Consider the following 16865-nt stretch of genomic DNA (forward strand, 5'->3'; position numbering starts at 1 on the left):
GCTAACAAACCCTTCTCCAGACCATCCTGTAGAAAAGACAAAATCCTAGGAATCCTGACCCTACTTGAAGAGCAGCCCTTGGATTCACACCAATAAAGATATTTAAGCCATATCTTAAGGTAAATCTTCCTAGTAACAGGCTTGCAAGCCTAAATCATGGTCTCAATGATCAACTCAGAAAACCCATGCTTAGACAGAATTAAGCGTTCAATCTCCAAGCAGTCAGCTTCAGAGAAACGAGATTTGGATGAAGGAAGGGACCCTGAAGTAGAAGGTCCTTCCTCAGAGGCAGTCTCCAAGGTGGAAGAGACAAAATCTCCACTAGGTCTACGTACCAGATCCTGCGAGGCCACGCAAGGGCTATGAGAATCACCAACGCTCTCTTCTGCTTGATACGAGCAATGACTCACGGAAGGAGAGCCAACGGAGGAAACAGGTATGCCAACCTGAAATTTCCAAGGGACCGCCAGAGCATCTATCAGTGCGGCCTGTGGATCCCTTGACATCTAACCGTACCCTCAGGAGCGTAGTTTTCTGCCAAGACACCATCAGATCCAGCACCCCCCATTTGAGAGTCAAGCTGAAGAACACCTCCGGATGGAGTTCCCACTCCCTGGGATGAAAAGTATGTCTGCTCAGAAAATCTGCCTCCCAGTTGTCCACTTCTGGAATGTGGATGAAAGATAGACAGCAATTGTAGGCTTGTGGCCACTGAATAATCCGAGCCACCTCTTTCATGGCTCAGGAACTCTGAGTTCTCCCCTGGTGATTGATGTAAGCCACTGAGGTTATGTTGTCCAACTGGAACCTGATAAACCAGACTAAAGCTGAGTCCAAGTCATCAGAGCATTGAAAACCGCTATTATAATATTTATGGAGAGAGCTGACTCTTCCCGAGACCAGATTCCCTGCGCTTTTAGAGAGTCCCAGACTGCTCCCCAGTCCAACAGGCTGGTATCCGTGGTCACAATCACCCATGAAGGTCTAAGAAAACATGTTCCTTGAGAAAGATGTTCTTGAGACAGCCACCACGGAAGAGAGTCCCTCGTCGAATGATCTAGATCTATCCTCTGAGACAAATCCGCAAAGTCCCCGTTCCATTGTCTGAGCATGTATAACTGCAGCGCTCTCAAATGGAACCGAGCATCAGACCAATTACCTCCATACATTGAGCCACTGATGGTCGAAGAGTAGACTGAAGAGAGAGACAAGAGGAAAGAATCTTGGCTTTTATGACCTCCGTCAGAAATATTTTCATTGATAGGGAACCTATTACGGTCCCTAGGAAAACCACCCTCGTAGATGGAACAAGGGAACTCTCTTTCAGATTCACTTTCCATCCATGGGAACATAGAAAAGACATTATCTCTGTATGAAAGTCTGCTTGTTGAAAAGATGGCGCCTGAACCAGAATATCATCCAGATAGGGCACCACTGCAATTCCCCAAGACCTGATTACTGCCAAGAGAGCCCCCAGAACAATTGAAAAAATTCTGGGAGCTGTGGCAAGGCCAAACGGAAGAGCTACAAACTGAAATTGTTTGTCCAGAAAAGCAAATATCAGAAATTTGTGATGTTGCCTGTGAATGGGAACATGAAGGTACGCATCCTTCAGGTCTATGGTCATCATGAACTGACACTCTTGGACCAAGGGAAGAATGGAACGTATAGTTTCCATCTTGGAAGACGGAACTCTGAGAAACCTGTTTAGACACTTCAGGTCTAGAATTGGTCGGAAAGTTCACTCTTTTTTGGGAACCACAAACAGATTGGAATAGAACCCTAGACCCTGTTACTGTACCCGAACAGGAACTATCACTCCCAGGGAAGAAAGATCCTGTACACATGTCAAGAACGCCTCTCTTTATCTGGTCTGCAGTTATCCTTGAGAGATGAAACCTACCCCTGGGAAGAAAAGTCTTGAATTCCAACTTGTAACCCTGCAATACAATGTCCACGGCCCATGGATCCGGGACATCTCGTACCTATGCCTGGGAAAATTGTTTAAGTCTGCCCCTACGTGATCCGCTCCCGGATCCGGGGCAAAACTTTCATGCGGATTTAGAGTCACCTGAGGGTTTCTTAGATGGCTTCCCCTTGTTTCAGGACTGATTGGGTTTCCAGAAAGTCTTGGACTGTTCCTGCTTGGAAGAGGAAGGCTTACCTCTGAAGTTAGCGCTCTACAAATAACCGATAATAATAATAAAAAGTTACGAAAGGAACGAAAATTACTCTGTTGTCCTTTCGTCCTATTCTTCCTGTCTTGAGGTAGAAAAGACCCTTTAATACCCGTAATATCAGAAATAATTTATGTTAAACCTGGTCCAAACAATGTCTTGCCCTTATAAGAGCGAGCCTTTACCTTAGAAGAGACTTCTGCTGACCAAGATTTCAGTCACAAGGCTCTACGGCCTAGTACGGCAAATCCACTTGGCACCCAGCCTAATCCCCTGCAATATAGCATCTGAAATAAAGGAATTAATCATCTTAAGAGCTTTAATTCTGTCTTTAATCTCATCTTAAGGAGTTTCTACCTGAAGAGAATCAAACAAAGCATCAAACTAGTAAGATGCAGCACTAGTCACGGTGGCAATACAAACTGCCGGTTGCCATAAAAGGCAAATATGAACGTAAATTCTTTTTAAATAAACCTCTATCTTTTTGTCCATATGATCTTTAAAAGAGCAACTATACTCAATAGGAATAGTTGTCCTCTTGGCTAACGTAGAAATAGCACGTTCTACTTTAGGAACCATGTGCCAAGGCTCCGAAATAGAGTCAGCGACCGGAAACATTTTCTTAAAAATAGGAGACGGGGAAAAAGATACCCCCAGCTTCTCCCACTCCTGAGTTATAATATCCAAAGCCCGGTCTGGGACCGGAAAAACCTCCATAGAGGCAGGAACCTCAAAGTAATTATTAAGTTTACTAGATTTCTGAGGGTGGACAGCGACAGGAGTATCTGAGTCTTCCAAGGTAGCCAAAACCTCCTTTAACAAAGCACGAAGGTGTTCAAGCTTAAATCTGAAAAAGCTTCCATCAGGTTCAGACGACGGACTATCCGAATCTGAGATTTCACCCTCAGAAAGCTCTGACGCATCTTTCTCATCAGACTTAGGAGGAAGAGCCATCTGAGACAAATAACTGGAATCAGAAACCCTGCCATCTAAATTCCTTTTCCTCTTACGCTTTCCCATTAACATAGGAAAAGCAGCTAACGCTGCAGATACCGCTGAGGATACTTGAGCGGCAATCTCTGCTTTCAAATATGCTCCTCTGGGAGCCATAGAGGAACTGCAGGGCACTGTATGTGACGCCATTGAGGCTTTGGACGTTCCAGGAGAAGAATGTGGAAATATCTAGGGGAAGTAATCTGAGCTTCCAGACACAAAAGACATGCATTGAACTGGACATAATCCTGATCTACGTCAGACATGATCGCAAAAACATATATATTCTCCAAGCAGTTTTTGAATTCCTTTTCATAAACTTAAAATGAAAATTTATATCTGTGACAAACTTCAGGTTTTATTTCTAACGTTTATCCCACAGAACCAAAGAGTATAGTTCAGTCAAAAATCTTTTCTTGAAATAGCGACTATGCATTACAAAAGGAACCTCAGGAACCCCACACCTCAGTTTAGCTGAAGTGCCTACCTAACACCAACTCTTTACACAGTAAGGACTCTATTCCGGAGATGAATCAGACTAAACCCTCTCTGTCGCCAGCACCGCTCTGAAAAATTAGTTGAAGAGCGTTGCGTAACCCCAAAAGAACTGCGCCACAGAGGCGTGAAAAAAACAGAAACGGAACTACTTCCTGGTTCTTCAAAACTTAATGCCGTCTGAGCTAGCAGCAAGCGCTGTCGACACATACTGTCTTATACACATTCTCACAGGAACGCAACAAAACTTCCTCAATAGAAACAGCAAAAGAGCATAAATTAACTAACCCTTTCATTCTTGAAAGGATATAAGGTCTCAGTCACAATGCTCTGCGCCATGCCCAACTTATCCGTACTTAAGGATTACTTTGACCCTTATAAATTAAATGCAGTGAATGCTGTAAGTGTTTTTTACAGTGTCCCCACCTGGAAGAAAAAACATAATTTATGTAAGAACTTACCTGATAAATTCATTTCTTTCATATTAACAAAAGTCCATGAGCTAGTGACGTATGGGATATACATTCCTACCAGGAGGGGCAAAGTTTCCCAAACCTTAAAATGCCTATAAATACACCCCTCACCACACCCACAAATCAGTTTAACGAATAGCCAAGAAGTGGGGTGATAAGAAAAAGTGCGAAGCATATAAAATAAGGAATTGGAATAATTGTGCTTTATACAAAAAAATCATAACCACCACAAAAAAGGGTGGGCCTCATGGACTCTTGTTAATATGAAAGAAATGAATTTATCAGGTAAGTTCTTACATAAATTATGTTTTCTTTCATGTAATTAACAAGAGTCCATGAGCTAGTGACGTATGGGATAATGACTACCCAAGATGTGGATCTTTCCACACAAGAGTCACTAGAGAGGGAGGGATAAAATAAAGACAGCCAATTCCTGCTGAAAATAATCCACACCCAAAATAAAGTTTAACAAAAAACATAAGCAGAAGATTCAAACTGAAACCGCTGCCTGAAGAACTTTTCTACCAAAAACTGCTTCAGAAGAAGAAAATACATCAAAATGGTAGAATTTAGTAAAAGTATGCAAAGAAGACCAAGTTGCTGCTTTGCAGATCTGGTCAACCGAAGCTTCATTCCTAAACGCCCAGGAAGTAGATACTGACCTAGTAGAATGAGCTGTAATTCTTTGAGGCGGAGTTTTACCCTACTCAACATAGGCAAGATGAATTAAAGATTTCAACCAAGATGCCAAAGAAATGGCAGAAGCTTTCTGGCCTTTCCTAGAACCGGAAAAGATAACAAATAGACTAGAAGTCTTACGGAAAGATTTCGTAGCTTCAACATAATATTTCAAAGCTCTAACAACATCCAAAGAATGCAATGATTTCTCCTTAGAATTCTTAGGATTAGGACATAATGAAGGAACCACAATTTCTCTACTAATGTTGTTGGAATTCACAACTTTAGGTAAAAATTCAAAAGAAGTTCGCAACACCGCCTTATCCTGATGAAAAATCAGAAAAGGAGACTCACAAGAAAGAGCAGATAATTCAGAAACTCTTCTAGCAGAAGAGATGGCCAAAAGGAACAAAACTTTCCAAGAAAGTAATTTAATGTCCAATGAATGCATAGGTTCAAACGGAGGAGCTTGAAGAGCTCCCAGAACCAAATTCAAACTCCAAGGAGGAGAAATTGACTTAATGACAGGTTTTATACGAACCAAAGCTTGTACAAAACAATGAATATCAGGAAGAATAGCAATCTTTCTGTGAAAAAGAACAGAAAGAGCAGAGATTTGTCCTTTCAAAGAACTTGCGGACAAACCCTTATCCAAACCATCCTGAAGAAATTGTAAAATTCTCGGTATTCTAAAAGAATGCCAAGAAAAATGATGAGAAAGACACCAAGAAATATAAGTCTTCCAGACTCTATAATATATCTCTCGAGATACAGATTTACGAGCCTGTAACATAGTATTAATCACGGAGTCAGAGAAACCTCTATGACCAAGAATCAAGCGTTCAATCTCCATACCTTTAAATTTAAGGATTTCAGATCCGGATGGAAAAAAGGACCTTGTGACAGAAGGTCTGGTCTTAACGGAAGAGTCCATGGCTGGCAAGATGCCATCCGGACAAGATCCGCATACCAAAACCTGTGAGGCCATGCCGGAGCTATTAGCAGAACAAACGAGCATTCCCTCAGAATCTTGGAGATTACTCTTGGAAGAAGAACTAGAGGCGGAAAGATATAGGCAGGATGATACTTCCAAGGAAGTGATAATGCATCCACTGCCTCCGCCTGAGGATCCCGGGATCTGGACAGATACCTGGGAAGTTTCTTGTTTAGATGAGAGGCCATCAGATCTATCTCTGGGAGCCCCCACAATTGAACAATCTGAAGAAATACCTCTGGGTGAAGAGACCATTCGCCCGGATGCAACGTTTGGCGACTGAGATAATCCGCTTCCCAATTGTCTACACCTGGGATATGAACCGCAGAGATTAGACAGGAGCTGGATTCCGCCCAAACCAAAATTCGAGATACTTCTTTCATAGCCAGAGGACTGTGAGTCCCTCCTTGATGATTGATGTATGCCACAGTTGTGACATTGTCTGTCTGAAAACAAATGAACGATTCTCTCTTCAGAAGAGGCCAAAACTGAAGAGCTCTGAAAATTGCACGTTCCAAAATATTGATCGGTAATCTCACCTCCTGAGATTCCCAAACTCCTTGTGCCGTCAGAGATCCCCACACAGCTCCCCAACCTGTGAGACTTGCATCTGTTGAAATTACAGTCCAGGTCGGAAGAACAAAAGAAGCCCCCTGAATTAAACGATGGTGATCTGTCCACCACGTTAGAGAGTGTCGAACAATCGGTTTTAAAGATATTAATTGAGATATCTTCGTGTAATCCCTGCACCATTGGTTCAGCATACAGAGCTGAAGAGGTCGCATGTGAAAACGAGCAAAGGGGATCGCGTCCGATGCAGCAGTCATAAGACCTAGAATTTCCATGCATAAGGCTACCGAAGGGAATGATTGTGACTGAAGGTTTCGACAAGCTGTAATCAATTTTAGACGTCTCTTGTCTGTTAAAGACAGAGTCATGGACACTGAATCTATCTGGAAACCCAAAAAGGTTACCCTTGTTTGAGGAATCAAAGAACTTTTTGGTAAATTGATCCTCCAACCATGATCTTGAAGAAACAACACAAGTCGATTCGTATGAGACTCTGCTAAATGTAAAGACGGAGCAAGTACCAAGATATCGTCCAAATAAGGAAATACCACAATACCCTGTTCTCTGATTACAGACAGAAGGGCACCGAGAATCTTTGTGAAAATTCTTGGAGCTGTAGCAAGGCCAAACGGTAGAGCCACAAATTGGTAATGCTTGTCTAGAAAAGAGAATCTCAGGAACTGATAATGATCTGGATGAATCGGAATATGCAGATATGCATCCTGTAAATCTATTGTGGACATATAATTCCCTTGCTGAACAAAAGGCAATATAGTCCTTACAGTTACCATCTTGAACGTTGGTATCCTTACATAACGATTCAATAATTTTAGATCCAGAACTGGTCTGAAGGAATTCTCCTTCTTTGGTACAATGAAGAGATTTGAATAAAACCCCATCCCCTGTTCCGGAACTGGAACTGACATAATTACTCCAGCCAACTCTAGATCTGAAACACAATTCAGAAATGCTTGAGCTTTCACTGGATTTACTGGGACATGGGAAAGAAAAAATCTCTTTGCAGAAGGTCTCATCTTGAAACCAATTCTGTACCCTTCTGAAACAATGTTCTGAATCCAAAGATTGTGAACAGATTTGATCCAAATTTCTTTGAAAAAACGTAACCTGCCCCCTACCAGCTGAACTGGAATGAGGGCCGTACCTTCATGTGAACTTAGAAGCAGGCTTTGCCTTTCTAGCAGGCTTGCATTTATTCCAGACTGGAGATGGTTTCCAAACTGAAACTGCTCCTGAGGACGAAGGATCAGGCTTTTGTTCTTTGTTGAAACGAAAGGAACGAAAACGATTGTTAGCCCTGTTTTTACCTTTAGACTTTTTATCCTGTGGTAAAAAAGTTCCTTTCCCACCAGTAACAGTTGAAATAATAGAATCCAACTGAGAACCAAATAATTTGTTTCCCTGGAAAGAAATGGAAAGTAGAGTTGATTTAGAAGCCATATCAGCATTCCAAGTCTTAAGCCATAAAGCTCTTCTGGCTAAGATAGCCAGAGACATAAATCTAACATCAACTCTAATAATATCAAAAATGGCATCACAGATGAAATTATTAGCATGCTGGAGAAGAATAATAATATCATGAGAATCACGATTTGTTACTTGTTGCGCTAGAGTTTCCAACCAAAAAGTTGAAGCTGCAGCAACATCAGCCAATGATATAGCAGGTCTAAGAAGATTACCTGAACATAGATAAGCTTTTCTTAGAAAAGATTCAATTTTTCTATCTAAAGGATCCTTAAACGAGGTACCATCTGACGTAGGAATGGTAGTACGTTTAGCAAGGGTAGAAATAGCCCCATCAACTTTAGGGATTTTGTCCCAAAATTCTAACCTGTCAGGCGGAACAGGATATAATTGCTTAAAACGTTTAGAAGGAGTAAATGAATTACCCAATTTATCCCATTCCTTAGCAATTACTGCAGAAATAGCATTAGGAACAGGAAAGACTTCTGGAATAACCGCAGGAGCTTTAAAAACCTTATCCAAACGTATAGAATTAGTATCAAGAGGACTAGAATCCTCTATTTCTAAAGCAATTAGTACTTCTTTAAGTAAAGAGCGAATAAATTCCATCTTAAATAAATATGAAGATTTATCAGCATCAATCTCTGAGACAGAATCCTCTGAACCAGAAGAGTCCAAAGAATCAGAATGATGGTGTTCATTTAAAAATTCATCTGTAGAGAGAGAAGATTTAAAAGACTTTTTACGTTTACTAGAAGGAGAAATAACAGACAAAGCCTTCTTTATGGATTCAGAAACAAAATCTCTTATGTTATCAGGAACATTCTGCACCTTAGATGTTGAGGGAACTGCAACAGGCAATGGTACATCACTAAAGGAAATATTATCTGCTTTAACAAGTTTGTCATGACAATTATTACAAACAACAGCTGGAGAAATAGCTACCAAAAGTTTACAGCAGATACACTTAGCTTTGGTAGATCCAGCAGGCAGTGGTTTTCCTGTAGTATCTTCTGGCTCAGATGCAACGTGAGACATCTTGCAATATGTAAGAGAAAAAACAACATATAAAGCAAAATAGATCAAATTCCTTATAAGACAGTTTCAGGAAAGGGAAAAAAATGCCAAACATCAAGCTTCTAGCAACCAGAAGCAAATGAAAATGAGACTGAAATAATGTGGAGACAAAAGCGACGCCCATATTTTTTGGCGCCAAATAAGACGCCCACATTATTTGGCGCCTAAATGCTTTTGGCGCCAAAAATGACGCCACATCCGGAACGCCGACATTTTTGGCGCAAAATAACGTCAAAAAATGACGCAACTTCCGGCGACACGTATGACGCCGGAAACGGAAATGAATTTTTGCGCCAAAAAAATCCGCGCCAAAAATGACGCAATAAAATGAAGCATTTTCAGCCCCCGCGAGCCTAACAGCCCACAGGGAAAAAAGTCAAATTTTTGAGGTAAGACAAAATATGATAATTTAAAGCATAATCCCAAATATGAAACTGACTGTCTGGAAATAAGGAAAGTTGAACATTCTGAGTCAAGGCAAATAAATGTTTGAATACATATATTTAGAACTTTATGAATAAAGTGCCCAACCATAGCTTAGAGTGTCACAGAAAATAAGACTTACTTACCCCAGGACACTCATCTACATGATTGTAGAAAGCCAAACCAGTACTGAAACGAGAATCAGTAGAGGAAATGGTAAATATAAGAGTATATCGTCGATCTGAAAAGGGAGGTAAGAGATGAATCTCTACGACCGATAACAGAGAACCTTATGAAATAGACCCCGTAGAAGGAGATCACTGCATTCAATAGGCAATACTCTCCTCACATCCCTCTGACATTCACTGCACGCTGAGAGGAAAACCGGGCTCCAACTTGCTGCGGAGCGCATATCAACGTAGAATCTAGCACAAACTTACTTCACCACCTCCCTTGGAGGCAAAGTTTGTAAAACTGATTTGTGGGTGTGGTGAGGGGTGTATTTATAGGCATTTTAAGGTTTGGGAAACTTTGCCCCTCCTGGTAGGAATGTATATCCCATACGTCACTAGCTCATGGACTCTTGTTAATTACATGAAAGAAACAAGCACTTGCCTGTCAAAATCGCTCTCCGGCACGTAGACACCTAACTAGGTATGTAAGGACACAGTTCCTCACAGAGACCTGTAGAAAAGAAGGAACAGAGTCACCTACTATGATTTTCTATACTAGGGCAGCACAAATGTTAGAAAAACTCAGTAAGGCCCACCTTACACGTTCCTAACTGCTTGAAAGCCACCACAACCCTTACTCAAGAGATTAACGTGAAACACAGACCCAAAAAAACTTGCTAGAAGAGATTATTATCAGACACCAAAATCTTCACCTCCTCCATGTACGAAGGCAAAGAGAATGACTGGGGGTTGTGGGTAAGGGAGTGATACTTAACAGTTTAACTGTGGTGCTCTTTGCCTCCTCTTGCTGGCCAGGAGTGATATTCCCAACAGTAATTGATGATGCCATGGACTCACCATATCTTAGGAAAGAAATCAAGTGCACAGTATGCACTATTTTACAATTTAACCCTTCTACGCCCATTTACTCACTGCAAAAACGGTGCTGACGGTATTTTGGTTACATTTGGGGGCAGTTTGAGTTCTGGTGGGAAAAAATACAACCAAACTACTCACCTACAATGTTTATAGTACTGTCAACTTCCTGTTTTACTGTTGGATAAAAGTCAGCAATCTGTGTAGATATCGTACAAGATCCATTCATTAAAGACATATGTGCCGGACTAGATTCATCCTATCCAAAACACAAACAAGGTTTTAGCATTTCTATTGAATAATCCTTAACAAGGTCACAATTCATACATATTATTAACTTTATTAATAAGACACAAATCAAAGAGCTTCTGAACAAAAAAGTAGTTTGAAATAGAAATTGAACTAGTGATAGAGAATCAGTTGGCTAGCTGGTTATTATATTACTGGCAAAAGTTGCTTATATTAAAATCTGTAAAAGAAAACAAAATTTCACTTAAGTATGATTTAAAGAAACAGTTTACTTGAAATTTGTTATTGTTTAAAAACATAAATAATCCCTTTATTACTCATTCCCCAGTTTTGCACAACCAACGCTGTAATATTAATATACTTTTTACACCTGTGAGTACCTTGTATCTAAGATTCTGCAGACCCCCTTATATTAGTTCTTTTTAAAGACTTGCATTTTAACTAATCAGTGCTGACTCAAATAACTCCATGGGAGTGAGCACAATGTTATCTATATGGCACACATGATCAAGCACTGTCTGGCTGTGAAAAACTAATAAAAGGTGGCCTTCAAGGGCTTAGAAAACATAGATTATGCTTACCCGATAATTTCCTTTTCTTCTGATGGAAAGAGTCCACAGCTGCATTCATTACTTTTGGAAAATAAGAACCCCAGTCAAAGGCTTAAATACTCCTCCCACTCCCCTCATCCCCCAGTCATTCTGCCGAGGAACAAGGAACAGTAGAAGAAATATCAGGATGAAAGGTGCCAGAAGAATATTAGGATGCCCTACATAAAATTACGGGTGGGGAGCTGTGGACTCTTTCCATCAGAAGAAAAGGAAATTATCGGATAAGCATAATTTATGTTTTTCTTTTTAAATGTAAAGAGTCCAAAGCTGCATTCATTACTTTTGGGAAAACAATACCAAAGCTATAGAGGATACTGAATGCCAAGACGGGAGGGTACATAGGCAGCCCATACTGAAGGCACCAGGCCTGAACCTCTACCCAATAAAAAAACCTGCTTCGTCCTCCAGGAGACACAGTCATTTAAACAGACAACAAGGCCATAGACGCTAAGGATCTAACAAAATAAAGGCCCAACAAGTCTGACTTGGAGCCAGCAAGACCCCAGGTGGAACCAATCCCACCTTTCCGCCTCCCATCCAGGAGAAGCCCCAAGCAAGGACTCCATCTCTATAGCGAGGAGAATATCCCCTAAAGAAAAGGGATGATGCCGGAAGGGCAACAACTCCCAGGGCCCGAAGCTAATGGGAAGATAAATTCCCAACACAGATGTCCTAGAAAAGGACCCCCTTACAAGTAGCTTGCCAAGCAGAGGCACAGCCAACCTATTCGCCTGCAGAGCAGGGAATCCACGGGAACCCTGGAAAGCTAATCAGATGAATGCAACCATAAGGCGCACCAGAAAATGGACATCCAGCGCCAGCAGCTGGATGAACCAACAACCCTTGAGGCAAAAGCCACACAGCTAACCACTAGATGACATGGGCTACTCTTGTGGCAAAGAGTAAAAAGTACCCCGAAAACCTGGTCAACCATGACCAGGTCAGGTAGATGGATCAAGGACATAGCCCAAGTTCTCACAATCGTGGAACATCCCGACCAGCCCTGAGATCCAAGATTACAAAACCACAAAACTGGGTCAGGAAAAAGGCCAATCGAAGCTTCAGCAAACGGAAGTCTCAGGGATAAAAACAGGTCCGGGAACCTAATAGTTCAGGCAAACCTTACCCTAGAACTATACACCCCAACTGGCCAAAAAGCCAGACACAAGGGATATGGATGCATATCCAGAGAATCCGGATAGCGAGAAGAACTCTAAAGCCCCGACCACCCCTATCTAAAGTCCAACGCTCCAAGGAGCAAGGCTAGAAGCCGTATGAAGATACTTCTCAAAGCCTCAGGACAACCAAGGGATACCTCAAGGTAAAAAAAATCCTACTAGTGGGACTAGTCTCCCTATAACCTCTGCACACAAGCAGAGGACACAAGGAAGAGAAAGGCACTAAGCCTACCCAGCTCTGGAAAACCCCAAGCTAAACAAAGTCCCCGCAGGGAACAACCATCACCCGGAAACACAGATCCCTAAAAGGAGATCCAACTCACCCGGAGACAATGGAAGAAGACCCAAAGGTCTCTTATAACTCAGACAGACAGTACCCGTCAAAGAGTAAGAGCTGCATCTAGATACACTATAAACAGCTTACGCGTACACCTGTAAGGTGTGAAGAGCTGCAACTGGTTTCAAATTGCAAACCTTCCGCATGCTAGACAGCTATCTAAGCCTACCGCACCTGGTGTTCAGAGGCGGTCTCCCATCCAGGTACTGACCAGGCCTGGCCCTGCTTAGCTTCCAAGATCAGACGGTATCGGGTGCATTCAGGGCAGTGTGATGGTAGACAAGCTGTTGAATCAAGCCCAAAAGGACAAATCCAGAGGCCTAATGAAGGCCAAATCGCTCAACTGCGGTAAGGGGCGTTAAGCCCTCCAACCCTCCACCACCTGGGGTAGGCTCTAGGTTCTGATTAAATCAGATGTCAGAGTGACGCAGCGGGAAACTTCCCTGCCCGGCCATCTATGACTGAAGGCAATAAAGACTGAAACAATCCTTCCCGCCTCACGGACCCACAGGTCCTCTCGAAGCTTAGTTAAACATGAAAAAACAATGATAACCTGAGCACTCTGCGCTTCTACTGAACCAGCAGAACATCGCCACGTGTCTGAACAGCCGCAAGACTGAAAAAACCAGACAGGACTGGCCTGCACCTAGGGTCCTAACCGGCAAGCTGCATAAATTCTCCCTCATAGGGGAAAAAAGATAAAACAGACATATTTAACATAGGACTAACATGTCCAAAAACAACTTCCAAAGTAGTAATAAAAAGTATCAATCCAAGAAGGTTCCCAAAGGAAACAAATAAAAGACATCCCATCGGATATAAATCAAATATAAGGCAACGTGGAGGTTAACGCTCAAAAAGACACAGGCCTACCCACAGGACCAGCGAAATGGAGCCCTATCTTTCAAAAAACTGGTAAAGATCTCAAACAAATGACAAACAGGAGATAACCCCACATGAGGTGTACCATTCAAATGATCTGGACTCTGCAGACTGACCATAGCTAACATTATCTGGAAGCTAAAACGTGCTGCAACCTCCGGGGGGGAACACGCCACCCCGTATGGAGGAACCATAAACTGGGTTACCCGCATGTGTAGAAGTATGAATTGCAAGGGAACTCGCCTCTTGAAGGATGGACCCCCAGAGGGGGATGGCTCAGCAGTCCCCTGATTCCCCGAGCAAGAGGAACCAGGCGCTCTCATATGGCATACGTAATAAAATAGATAGACATGTGTCAACGAGGCCAATCCAGAGTCATCACCGGACACAGAATCTGAAATCAAAATAGTCTCTGTATCAGAATCTTCCGTAACTGAATCTGAGACGAGTACAATCTCAGCATCAGAATCCTCCATAACTGGAAAGAGGAAATATCAATATGGACTAAAGTATGAAAAACAAAAACGTCACCTGGCACTCACCACCTCCTATGACCAGACCCCTGCGGACTAGAATATCTCCTTCGCCACACGGAAAGGAATGCAGACATGGGGTACGGAACGTAATCACGCCCGAACACAAGATGAACCGAACAGTCCAAAAAAGCGCGCCCAACCAAAAGGCTGTATCACTTCCAAAGGCCTCAAAGTTCCAACCACGAGCCCATAAACCTCACACATAAGCAGGTTGAATCACATAAACATGATTATACACCCCCCTGTTCAATAACCCCCCTCAGGATATATTAACCCTAGATTCCAAGATACTAACTAAGAGACTCACTAAGACCCTTATGTCATATAGTTAGACCCGCAAAGGTGTGTAGCCTCTTGGGAAAACATTCGTATTACAGTACATTGACGTTAAAGTAAAATGAAACGATCTTACCGGAATCTACACCATGGAACAGGAACACGGCCTTTCAAGTGTGATGACTAGTGGCATCGCCTCCGCCATGGACTTGAGAGAAGAAAGCAGGCCGCGGAGCAAAGTTAGACAATGCCGATTGCTTGAGGAGCTGTTAATATGAGTCGGGATGGTTTCACAGAAAGACTCTCCCTGCATCTCCGGACTCTAACTTTCATCCAAGCCCTCACTGAGAAACTGACAGGACTACTTAAAGGGACAGTCTACACAAGAATTTTTATTTTTTTAAATGATAGATAATCCCTTTATTACCCATACCCTAGTTTTGCATAACCAACACAGTTATATAAATACACTTTTTTACCTCAGTGATTATACTGTATCTAAGCCTCTGCAAACTGCCCCATTATTTCAGTTCTTTTGACAGACATCCATTTTAGCCAAACTGGCTCACTGGAACTTCACGTGCGTGAGCACAGTGTTATCTATATGACACACATGAACTAACACCCTCTAGTGGTGAAAAACTGTCAAAATGCCCTGAGAGAAGAGGCGGACTTCAAGGTCTTAGAAATTAGCATATGAAGGTTTTGCTTTCAACTAAGAATACCAAGAAAACCAAACAAAATTGGTGATAAAAGTAAATTGGAAAATTGTTTAAAATTACATTCTCTATCTGAATCATGAAATTTTATTTTGGACTAGACTGTCCTTTAAAACTCCTGTCCCAAGCCGAAGAGTACTACCCTCCATAAGAGACAAAAAACAAAAATTAAAAATTCTGACACGTCTCTGCCAACCTCCTGGGACCAAAGGCAAAGAATGACTGGGGGATGAAGGGAGAGGAAGGAGTATTTAAAGGTAAATGAAACCCAAAATTTTTCTTTCATGCTTCAGATAGAGAATACAATTTTAAACAACTTTCTAATTTACTTCTAGTATCTAATCTGTTTCATTCTCTTGGCATCATTTGTTGAAGGAGCAGCAATGCACTACTAGTTTCTAACTGAACACATGGGTGAGCCAATCGCATTCAATATATATATGCAGCCACCAATCAACAGCTAGAACCTAGGTTCTCTGCTGCACATGAACTTGCCTAGATAAACCTTTCAGCAAATGATAACAAGAGAAGGAAGCAAATTAAATAATAGAAGTAAATAGGAAAGTTGTTTAAAATTGTATTCTCTATCTGAATTATGAAAGAAAAATTTTGGGTTTCATGTCCCTTTAAGCCTTTGGCTGGGGTGTCTTTGGCTCCTCCTGGTGGCCAGGTTCTTATTTCCCAAAAGCAATGAATGCAGCTGTGGACTCTTTCCATTTAAGAAGAAAAGTAGCATATAAGCCTACCTAGGTTTAGCATTCAACAAAGAATACCAAGAGAACAAAGCTATTTAAAAGTAAATTGTAAAGTTGTTTAAAATTGCTTTCCTTATTTGAATCATGAAAGTTTAATTTTTACTTGACTGTCCCTTTAAGCAAATGGGTAAACATTTGTGATGTGGATTTTAAAAATGAAATTTATTCCCCAATTAGGTTAAAAAGGATTTAGATCTTAAACTGGTCATTATTTATAACAATATCTAACTTTTGATTGGCTTGGTTTACAACTCGTTCCTTCTACAGTGGCACTAGAGTAAAACATTAAATATTTGAAGCAATACAAAACTGATATTCATAAAGTACAAATAGGCTCATAATTATATTATAATAAACACCCATGTACACTCTTATAGTACACATAAGGATTTTAATGGCTAATTGGCAGCTAACAAATAAGTTTGGCCTGCAAGGACCTATAGCTATGATTTAAAAGTTTGAGCAGAATTCAAATTTTAAAATTCAGAAAATGTGACGGTAGAAGGTTGCCATTGCAACAATATTAATTACACAGTAAACTTAACCAAATGATGAACAGCATCAACAACACTGCCCATGTTACAACACACATTTTATAGCAAGTCAAATTTAGGGTTGTGGGAAGTGTTAACTCACTGGATATTAGAGATTTCTGTAAGACATTGTACAATTGTAGATAAAGTTAAAAGACAAAAAAGGAGATATAAATTCAACCTTCACAAATATTCTGTAATCTTTGACATACATGCAATGTTTGAGAGTATTATCATTTATTTGAATCTATTAGTAAAAATAGAAAAAATGAACTTGTATACATATTTTAAAAAAAATCTACCTTTTCCTGTTTGATTTTATCTTCTTTTTCTGACTTTGTTCTTTTCCCTAAAGAGTATGACAGAAAAACACAAACA

General features: G+C 41.1%; 1 protein-coding gene and 1 pseudogene across 1 annotated transcript in view; both read right to left on the reverse strand.

Annotated features, from left to right (window-relative positions):
- IRF2 (interferon regulatory factor 2) overlaps positions 1-16865 on the reverse strand; it is a gene marked incomplete in the record, with an annotated part of 386799 nt that overhangs the window by 105260 nt on the left and 264674 nt on the right. The window contains 2 exon segments of the mRNA XM_053703873.1: positions 10553-10670; positions 16790-16836. Coding sequence (XP_053559848.1) covers positions 10553-10670; positions 16790-16836 — 165 coding nt within the window.
- Positions 12949-13067, reverse strand: LOC128650930 (uncharacterized; annotated as a pseudogene).

This window comes from Bombina bombina, chromosome 2 (assembly GCF_027579735.1).
Source record: "Bombina bombina isolate aBomBom1 chromosome 2, aBomBom1.pri, whole genome shotgun sequence".
NCBI classification, from domain to species: Eukaryota; Metazoa; Chordata; class Amphibia; order Anura; family Bombinatoridae; genus Bombina; species Bombina bombina.